The sequence below is a fragment of the Syngnathoides biaculeatus genome, chromosome 22 (genome assembly GCF_019802595.1).
Source record: "Syngnathoides biaculeatus isolate LvHL_M chromosome 22, ASM1980259v1, whole genome shotgun sequence".
In the NCBI taxonomy this organism is placed as follows: Eukaryota; Metazoa; Chordata; class Actinopteri; order Syngnathiformes; family Syngnathidae; genus Syngnathoides; species Syngnathoides biaculeatus.
This window is the reverse complement of record NC_084661.1, coordinates 2,464,561-2,474,411: the sequence shown is the minus strand read 5'-3', so window position 1 is coordinate 2,474,411 and position 9,851 is coordinate 2,464,561. Positions and strand designations below refer to the sequence as shown.

At 39.9% G+C, this 9,851-nt stretch overlaps 1 protein-coding gene and 2 non-coding genes across 4 annotated transcripts; 2 read left to right on the top strand and 1 right to left on the bottom strand.

Annotated features, from left to right (window-relative positions):
- Positions 1-2,044: 2,044 nt before the first annotated feature.
- Positions 2,045-2,117, top strand: trnar-ucg (transfer RNA arginine (anticodon UCG)). Its single transcript has one exon. It is a non-coding gene; the product is annotated as a tRNA-Arg (tRNA).
- A 223-nt stretch (positions 2,118-2,340) lies between these two features.
- trnam-cau (transfer RNA methionine (anticodon CAU)) lies at positions 2,341-2,412 on the top strand. Its single transcript has one exon. It is a non-coding gene; the product is annotated as a tRNA-Met (tRNA).
- Positions 2,413-2,826: 414 nt separating this feature from the next.
- mrpl58 (mitochondrial ribosomal protein L58) lies at positions 2,827-9,127 on the bottom strand. 2 transcript variants are annotated; one of them, XR_009793682.1, is made up of 9 exons: positions 8,907-9,127; positions 7,715-7,739; positions 7,573-7,632; positions 7,418-7,500; positions 7,161-7,330; positions 5,548-5,665; positions 3,418-3,550; positions 3,188-3,332; positions 2,827-2,968 (listed from the first exon to the last, which is right to left on the bottom strand). XR_009793682.1 is itself a non-coding variant. In XM_061810970.1 (6 exons), the coding sequence occupies exons 1-6, from the start codon at positions 9,072-9,074 to the stop codon at positions 5,581-5,583; spliced, it is 591 nt and encodes a 196-aa protein (XP_061666954.1). In that variant the 5' UTR covers positions 9,075-9,127; the 3' UTR covers positions 3,662-5,580. The 2 variants fall into 2 exon arrangements, 1 of the variants encoding a protein (XP_061666954.1); XM_061810970.1 differs by lacking the exons at positions 2,827-2,968; positions 3,188-3,332; positions 3,418-3,550 and having other exon boundaries at positions 3,662-5,665.
- Between the last annotated feature and the right edge of the window lie 724 nt (positions 9,128-9,851).

Sequence of the window (9,851 nt, the reverse complement as noted above, 5' to 3'; positions counted from 1 at the left end):
TCCTGAGCTTTTCCTGTCATAGTCCCAACATTCAAAGTCCCTACACTCAGTTGTAGGCTCTGTGCATTCCTCTTTTTCTTCTGACGAAGGATCCGGTTTCCTCCTCTTCTTTGTCTTCGACCCACAGTAGCTGAATTTCCACTGACGCCCTGCAGGTTAGCAGTGCCGGGGGGCGGGCGTTGTTAACCCGGGCCACGACCGATCTGGTATGGGATTCTTTAGATGAACGCTCATATTTGTTTGGCACAGTTTTTACGCCGGATCCCCTTCCTGACGCAACCCTCTGCATTTATCCGGGCTTGGGACCGGCCTACAGATTGCACTGGTTTGTGCCCCCATAGGGCTGCATTAATCCCCAAATTATTTCACCGAATGTAAACATCCTGTACATGGTTTAAAAGTGGTGCAAGAGAGCTGCTCTCTCATTGGCTATCGCCTGATCATTTCCCTGGCATCCCTTTGGCTACGAAACGGCCTCTCCTTACCCATGATGTACTTCCTGAATCTTGGTTCTGTGGCACGAGCAATGGGCACGATGGAGCTGCTCTCTTGGACATTTGATTATTACTTAATCATGGTGGCTCTGTGACAGGATAACGCACATCGGAAAAGTATAACTTTTTCATTAGTCTTTTTTTTTAAATTATAGGTGTATTCATCTTTCTTCCCCAAGAAACTTTAGTGGAATTAGGTTGGGTTGCCAGCCAATTGCAATGAAAATGGAGACAGTCAAAAGTTGGACTCACAATCACATCTCGGGGCAATTTAGAGTATCCAATTAATGCATGTTTTTGGGATGTGAGGGGAAACCGGAGTGCCCGGAGAAAACCTTCGCAGGCAAAGGGAAAACATGCAAACGCCACACAGGCGAGGCCAGGACTTGAACCGCTGTCCTCAAAACACTTATACAGTTATACGTTATACTACTGTTCTGCCGCAAATCACATTTGTACCAAATAATAACAAAGGCGTTTGTTATAATTGGATTTTGGTCTTAGGATGTTCTTTAGGGTGTTTTATATGGAAGTAAATATGTGCCACCAGGATTTGATTTAAAAATGCCACTGAAAATTTTACGTTGCAAACTTCACATTATTTCAAAGTGATCACATTTTCAATAGCTGTATTTCAATTTCACTTTTCAATGTTAACAAATTCACCATATAAAAAAATTCAACCTATAAATATTGCGTTTAATTTTTAAAGGTTGATTTTTTTATATGACGTCTTTGTTAATATTGAAAAGTTGAAATACTGCTATTGAAAACGTGATCACTTTGAAATAACAATGTGAATTTTACAATACAAAATATTCAGTGGCATTTTTCATTCAAATCCTGGTCGCACATATTTACTTCTATAGTTTGCAATGGGTTAAAATTGGGAAGAGGGTGAGTTCGGGTTCGTCGGGAGTGTCACATCATTTCCAGTCTAGAAGCAGTAGGGCGTGTTTTATAATAACACAACAGTCAATCATTTTGCACCATCAATTTAATGTTTTATTAGTCTACCCAGTTGTTCCCATGGAATTTAGAAAATTAATTCAGAAAATCTGCACAGTATGTTAATAATTCATGGATGACAATAACAGGAAACCTTCAGGTAACCAGAGTACGTATTAGTAATATAATAAATGTGGAAGAAATTAATAATTATTGTTAAAACAACATTCCTCAACAGGATATATAACCGTCGACGTATTTTAACTGCTGAGCCGAAATTCATGTACAGTACTGCACTTAACGTGTTAGTGAGGGATACATAGTTCGAAAGAGACTCGGACGCAGACAGCCTCTCAGCATTGACAAGCACAACAGGGCAAGCGAGACAACAACAAAATACTGCACAAAAGTTTCGTAGCATGTACTGCTTCAGTTCAACCAAAGTGGACGAACAACGTCGGAACGCATCATTTGCGAGACACAGTTAAAGTAATGATGGCGCACTTTTGATCGTTAATGGGGAAGTAATGTTATTGCTATCGCACGGCCATCCGTGTGTTGTCAAAGTACATTAATTATGATGCGTGGCGTTCTCTCCGTGGGACCGCGTGGCCTAATGGATAAGGCGTCTGACTTCGGATCAGAAGATTGAGGGTTCGAGTCCCTTCGTGGTCGTAACTTTTATCTGCCCGACCAAAGGCCCTGGACAAGTAAACGGAAAAGGGAAGTTAAAACTTGTGATTTAAAGGTAAATACAGAACGTGGCAACAGATCACGTAGAATAAAAACTGCAATGGACACAGGTTAGGTCGAGTTTTTTTCAATTGCGCAATTGACCCACTCGCCACCCACCCACTGTACAACATACATATATGATGCTTGGCCTCACAGGGACAGCAGCAGAGTGGCGCAGCGGAAGCGTGCTGGGCCCATAACCCAGAGGTCGATGGATCGAAACCATCCTCTGCTATTTTCTTGAATACAAATACCATATTTTTCCCGCACAAATTAGAACTAAAGAAAGTAACAAACGTCCTTAATATCCGGAATCTGCTCAAATTCTTAAATGATTTAGATAAGGTCCGAAACCACTTTGTTTTGCAATCTTTGTTTTCTCTTGACTTCTAATAAACTTTTTATGTTTAAACTGTTTTATTATTTTCCAACTTCAAATTAACTTTAATGTTCTGTACTATAAATGCAGTATTATATTCACATTTGAGAGGGAATAAGTTATAGCATCGAGGACTGAGGTTCAAAATCCGGCCCTGTCTGTGTGAAGCTTGTATGTTCTCCCCCCCGTACCTGTATGGGTTTTCTCAGGGCAGTCTGGTTCCCCCCCCCCAAAAAAAAAACAAAAAAAACTAAGAAAAAATTAATTGGAGACTCTAATTTTCCCCGAGCTGTGCTTGTGAATGCGACTGTTGTTTGTCTCCATGTGCCCTGCGATTGGCTGGCAATCAGTTCAGGGTTTTCAGTGCGACCTGTTGATGACAGCTGGGATTGGCTCCGGCACTCCTGCGACCCTAGTGAGGATAAGCGGCTCAGAAAAGAAATGTATGTTTGTATAAATATATTTTTTTCCCAAATACCTGAGGTCTACTCAAACTCTTGATTCTTTTAGATCAGGTCTAACAACCACATTGTTTACTGTTTAGATACTCAATCTTTGTTTTCTCTTGACTTTTAAGAAACTTTTTTTGGCTTAAAAAGTTTAAGCAACTCAATGATAATGGTACACACACCTGAGTTTGGTGTAGGCAGCATGGGATCGATTCCCGCTAAGTGATGGTGTTGATATCTTTCCCGCGACTGACTGGCGACCAGTTCAGGGTGTAGTCCGCGTTTCACCCGAAGCTGGCTGGGATAGGCTCTGGCTCTCTCGTGACCCTTGTGAGGATAAGCGGCTTGGATAATGGATGGATAAACTTGCCTTGTCTTATACAGCAAAACATTCACACAAGGACAAACTCACAGCATCTGAACTGGTTTCCACTGGTCCGCAGAGTGATGCAGCGGAAGCATGCTGGGCCCATAACCCAGAGTTCGATGGATCAAAACCATTCTCTGCTACATTTGGGAGTAGAAATCTCAGCTGTGTTTTGGAACTGCATTTAACCAAAAACAAGTAACGTTGATGCAATTCAATAGGTTCAGACCAAATGATTGACATACACCCACTTAGCTCTTTATTGTGACATAGTTGATAAGTGGTTTTGATTTATATTCAAGCAGCGCACAGCTCCCATATGCTAGCAGAGGAAAGCAGCAATCTGAAGAAGTATCATATGTGGCAATTAACATATTATTCCGAGTGACTGCCTTGGCTTGAATGGCTCCATCCATCAATTTTCTGAGCCGCTTATCATGATTTTCTTGAATTACAATTTACTAAATGGTAACGCTTGTGTTGCGTGACGGGCTGCACATACAGAGTGAATATGAATGATTCTTCCAGCTTTTGCGGCATCCCAAAGAAACCTGAGGCTCATTCAAACCTTATATGAAGCCATTAGTTGACATTTGGAACAAAGACTGACCAACCATGTTTGGGTTTTGGCACGTTATTTAATGGTAATAGACTTGTTTTGCATTGTTTGTAAAAATTAATTGACACAAAAACAATGATGAATCCCACATTACCGAACTTGCGTCTCACGCTTCGATACTTGACATACTTTACACACAGAGTTACCTCAAAGTGTTACCTCCTGGTAAATATATTGCTCTACTACAATATCCTACTATGTCTCCTGCTAACAGGTCAAGCAGTGATAACTTGAGTAATGTATGTGTCATACCACTGCAGTATTTACATTTAGATGCTTTGCTCCACTCATTCTAATCCATGATTACTGTAATTACCGGCCTAGAAACCCTGACTTTTTTTCCGCATGCTTTCAACCCTGCGGGTTATGCGGTGATGAGGTTAATTTGTGCATTATTTTCAAACGGCCGCAAGGGGTCACTCGAGTGGAAAAGGTAAGAGTGAGACCAGTGGAATATATGTGCTGAGGAAGTGACTTTTACCGGTGTTTTTTTTTTAACTGGCCCTGTTAGCGCTGTGCTAGCGGTGTTGCTGCTGTGTCTCAAAACCGGCCCTGTTAGCGCTGCGCTAGTGTTGCACTGTGCTAACGTGTTGCTACTGTGTTACTGCCGTGTCTCAAGTGATTTTTACCGTTTTTTTTTTTTTTAACCACCAGCCCTGTTAACGCTGTGCTAGCGTGTTGTTGCTGTGTTACTGCCGCGTCTCAGTGATTTTTACCGGTATGTCTTTTTTTTAACTGGCTCTGTTAATGCCACGGTAGCGTTATCGCCATGCTAGTGTGTTTCTGCTGTGTTACTGTTACTCAGTGATTTAGTTTTTTTTTTTTTTTTTTTTTTAACCCTCTGTTGACCTGTGTTACATTTTTGTACATGGTACATTAGGGCCCCTTTTCCAGTTTACCAACTTGGCATTTGCCATTATTAACCAGTGTTGTACAATTTCAGATAACCTGGAACCCTGCTTGGTTAACAGAGGGTTAACCGGCCCTGTTAGCGCTGCGCTAGTGCTGTGTTAGCGTGTTGCTGCTATGTTACTGCCTTGTCTCAGTGATTTTTACCGTTTTTTTTTTTTTTTTTTTTTCAACCGGCCGTGTTAGCGCCGTCCTAGTGTATTTCTGGTGGGTTACTGCCGCATCCAGCAATTTAGTGATTTTTTTTTAACCGGCTTTGATACTGTGTGTTCTTTTTTTTACCGGTATGTTGTTGTTGTTTTTTTTTTTTTTAACCAGCCCTGTTTGTGTTGTTACTATGTCAAGATAAGATAAGATATTAAAACTTTGAAAACTACGTGTACTGTCTTTCTTTGTAAATATCTCGTGTTTCAATGTGGGTTTCAATGTGGGTACTTGCGGCTTGTACACAGGTACGATTTATGTATGTACCAAATGTTACAAATGTACTGGGTGAACCTTATAATCCGGTGCACTCCGTAGGCCGGAAATTACGGTACTCAAATGTTGGAACTGTTAAAACTGGCAACATGCAGATTGGTCACAGAATGTTTAAATGAATGCATGTAGATATTTCAAAAAATTTTTATTATGAATAAAATAAATACCTTAAATAGTGCTATTACTAGCAGGCTGAAAGATTAATCAAACTCCAGCCGCCTGCTCTGTTTAGTAGCAGAATGGATCTTCTTCTGTCTGATTCTCTCTTTGTTTCTCTTGTCCAATCTGAAAAACATTTGCCACATCTAAGGAGTTTAAATGTCACACTGACAAAAATAAGACAACTTTAGTATTTTCCTAAACGGTGATCGTAAAAAAGCTAGTCTCTTATAAACCCCAAATAATATTAAGATATTCTTACAGGTATTTCCTGACATTTCTGAGAAAAAGAAATTTCCAAGGCATTTATTATAGCAGGGGTCGGGAACCTTTTCAACTGAGAGAGCCATAAAGGCCAAATATTTAAAAATGTAATTTCAAAAGAGTCATACAGTGTTTTAAAAACTAAGTACAGGTGTATTTGCGCATTTATGTAAGACCAACACAGGTACGATAGTGAACGGTTCTTGGCGACAAAGGCATGTCTTTTATTCGCTTGATTATCATGTCTTTAAGTGAAGTTGGCAAAATGTTTATTGGCCACGTCAAGTACAAATGCTTTTGCATACTCCTCATCTGTAAATTTAAACACACAGCAGAACCCTCCCTCTCCACAAAGACTGTCTATTCTTGTTGAAAACTTCAGTACTCCTCATATTTTTTTCTTTGAGCGACCTTTGTCAAAAGTGTTTCCATAATTAGTTGTTCCAAGACAATCAGCGTTAGACCCTTCTGCACCTCTGGACATCGACTACCACGCAAAAACTACGGCAACTCACTAGGCCAAACTGTCCTGACGTCATTTGCGTTACCTTCCAGACCTAACTACGACCACCCCACTAGGACAAAGCTTCACTGCACGCCTAAATCACATGTCCAGTCTGTTGTTATGAGGGCTCCGCGAGGTATATGCAACCACCAAAAGAGCCAGGTATGGCTTGCGAGCCATAGGTTCACGACCCCTGAACTATAGCAAGCAACACAGCGAAGAGCATTGTCAAGAGGAGACAATATGGCACCACAGTGACATTACAAGAACTGTCACCTACAAAATTTATGAAAATACAAGAATAAATCTAGCCAGTGAAAAAGGATGACAGGAACATTGAAAACGCTGGAGAAATTTCTGTGACGTGCTAGGTATTTAGTATATGTGACAACAATCTTTATCAAAGTAGGTGTGTCAAAAAAGATGCATTTCAAATCAAAACCTGCCACACATTAACGCACTATTGGAAGGATGATTCTTGGGACCTCTGCAGGTCGAACTTCACGACCATCTTAACGTCATCCATGTCTTCCAAACTGTTTATCTTTCAAGACACACTGGTTGAAGCATGGTGGCAGCATCATTGTCAAGGTGGAGTGATTTATGAACAGCTGTACATACAACAGAGTCCGTGTTTGCACAAAACCTTCAAGATTCTTCTCGAAACCAAAATCAAAAAACGCCAGGAAAACCCGACTTGAAAATTTAAATGGCATTTGTGATTCATCAGAGGCACTTTAAATGGTTACAGTTGTGCGCTCACTATGGAAACAATTAATTATTTGACTAAAATCTTCCATAGATAACAATTTGGAACACCGCTATAGAGGAAATACGCTGTGAAATTGTTACCTAGATTTCCTGAGGGCGATCTCTTCTGGCATGGCCTCGTGTGGTTTCTCGCTAGCTTCAGCAATAATGCCCGAGATCTTCTGTAAGCAGTCAGTGAAGTTTCTGTGCTGGCTCCTGCTCAGCTCTGAGGTCACCAACAATTCGCCGGCCTTGTTGATTCGATTTTTGTTCTGCACCGCAAACATCCTTTTCATTACTGGTTCACCATTAAAATCAATATAGAGAAAGGATCGGGGTGATAGTTTTCGTAAATTAACCTTTTCCAAGATTTTCTGTCGCACCACTTCTGGGATCCAGTCTGCAGTTAACACATGGAATCGGATCTCTGTTTTTGTGTTGACTGCGGGTTGAAATTGGCATTGTCAACTTGGAATACAACGAAAGCCACTGTTCGTTTGACTGTTTTGAGGACCTTTATTGACGTGCTGGCCACCAGGACCGCTGCTTCTACTGTAAGACACCGTCAGACGGTCTAAAGAGAAGAACGTGTTAATAAAAAGGAAGGATATTAGGAAAAAAATAGACAGAGGGCAATTTAGTTGTTAAACATTTACCCACTGGAATGTATAGTTGGGCATCCTGAAAAAAGGGATAAAAATAAATTGAGTGATTTATATGTCAGCATGAAATGTTTACACAATTGTATGCATGTTCTATGATTATAATGCCCATTATTTCTTCCTAATGGTGTGATGCTTAAAACAGGACAACCCCAAACAAAACAATTCAGCCTGGTGTGGACTATACACAACATAGTGATTAAAAGACGTGCATTCATAGTCAACACTGACTCACAGAGGGCCCATCACGATCATCATTCCTTCCTACCCTTTTCATACTTGGGCAACATTCATTTTTAAATGCTTGCTCTGCATTTGGAGAAAAAAAATAAGGATTACATTAAGAGATTAAATTTGCAATATTACAACAATAAAGTTCTATACTTTCAAGAGTGAAAGTCACTGGTTTAATCTCAAACGTCTGCAACTTCAATCTAAAAAAATATACTTTATTCTGAATATAAATTTTCCAACCAAAACATATGATTTAACTATTGTAATTTGACATGTTGAAAACAATTCATTTTCTGTCAAAAACATAAAAAAATTATCAAATATATAACTTTATACTTCCAATATTATAATTTAAACCTAACAAAAAAAATCCCACTTTTTTTCTCATTTTAATTTAATTCCCCCCGTGTCTCACATACTTTGTTTTTAACAATGGTTGTCAAAGTGTTGTACCCGGACTCTCTCAAATGGTATGCAAAAGAATCACACTGAATTAAATGCTCAAACTGTGTGTAATGTTACAATGGCTTCAACATTTTTTTTCACATTAGAGTGCAGTTCAGTTTATCAATTTGTCACATCCATTTGAAAAGTGTAATGTACATTCCAATAAAATGAAATATTTTTTCCTGGGACTCTCATAAGCCATACATCAATAAATCGCCCTGACACTTTTTCAACTCCAGTAAAGCTAACTAATACATGAATACGAACCATTTTAACCTCAGTTAAGTACAGTTCATTTTGATTGGACTTTTAAGCTCAATACATTTGCCGTTTTCATTAAAGGTTTGTGTGCAATATCTTTTAAGAGAATCATTTAAATATTTTTTATTTTGCGATATGTAATTTCCGTCTTAATGTTCAAATTGCATGATCTTGTTTACAATAATACAAAATATGCATTTTAGAAAAAGAAAACCATCTTAATCAATCATATTGTTTGACTAACCTGGCCATTGTCTGACCGTCGTGTTACATAACCAGCGTTCTGCTGTAGACTGCTGTTTAGTTCACTCAAATGAACACGCGGACATTTTGGAGGCAGCGAATTCGCATTCAAGCAAGTGCGGACATTTCCGCAAATAGAAAACCAACGTCTTGCCATGGAAGCCGCCATAATGCCACGACTTCCCTGAAAATGACGACATAGGGTACGTTCGATCCCGTTGCGCTCTGAAAGTGGGCGTAACCACAAGTCGCTACTGCACACTGATAAACTTGAGCACGTTGGCCATTAAAATAGATACGTCAGTGAGTCCGCCATATTGAATGTGTCTGTTTTGCTGTAAACATCTCGTCCTCCCTGACGCTTCGAATGTAGAGCTCCAATCCCTTAACGACACACTCCAAATGCGCTCCGAGCATCCCGACGTTCCGTAATGCAGTGAGAGCACATGGACCAAATTTCCGAATGTATCTCCACATTTTGGCCAGACAGAGGGATAGAGATGGGAAGGATGTGCAGCAGGTAAGGGTGATTAAGGATAGAGACGGAAATGTGTTGACTGGTGCCAGGAGTGTACTAAATAGATGGAAAGAATACTTTGAGAAGTTGATGAATGATGAAAATGAGAGCGAAGGAAGAGTTGAAGAGGCAAGTGTGAAGGACCAGGAAGTGGCAATGATTAGTAAAGGGGAAGTCAGAAAGGCACTACAAAGGATGAAAAATGGAAAGACAGTTGGTCCTGATGACATACCAGTGGAGGTATGGAAGCAATTTGGAGAGATGGCTGTGGAGTTTTTGACCAACTTATTCAACAGAATACTAGCGGGCGAAAAGATTCCTGAAGAATGGAGGAAAAGTGTTCTAGTTCCCATTTTTAAGAACAAAGGCAATGTTCAGAGCTGTGGGAACTAAAGAGGAATAAAGTTGATGAGCCACACAATGAAGTTA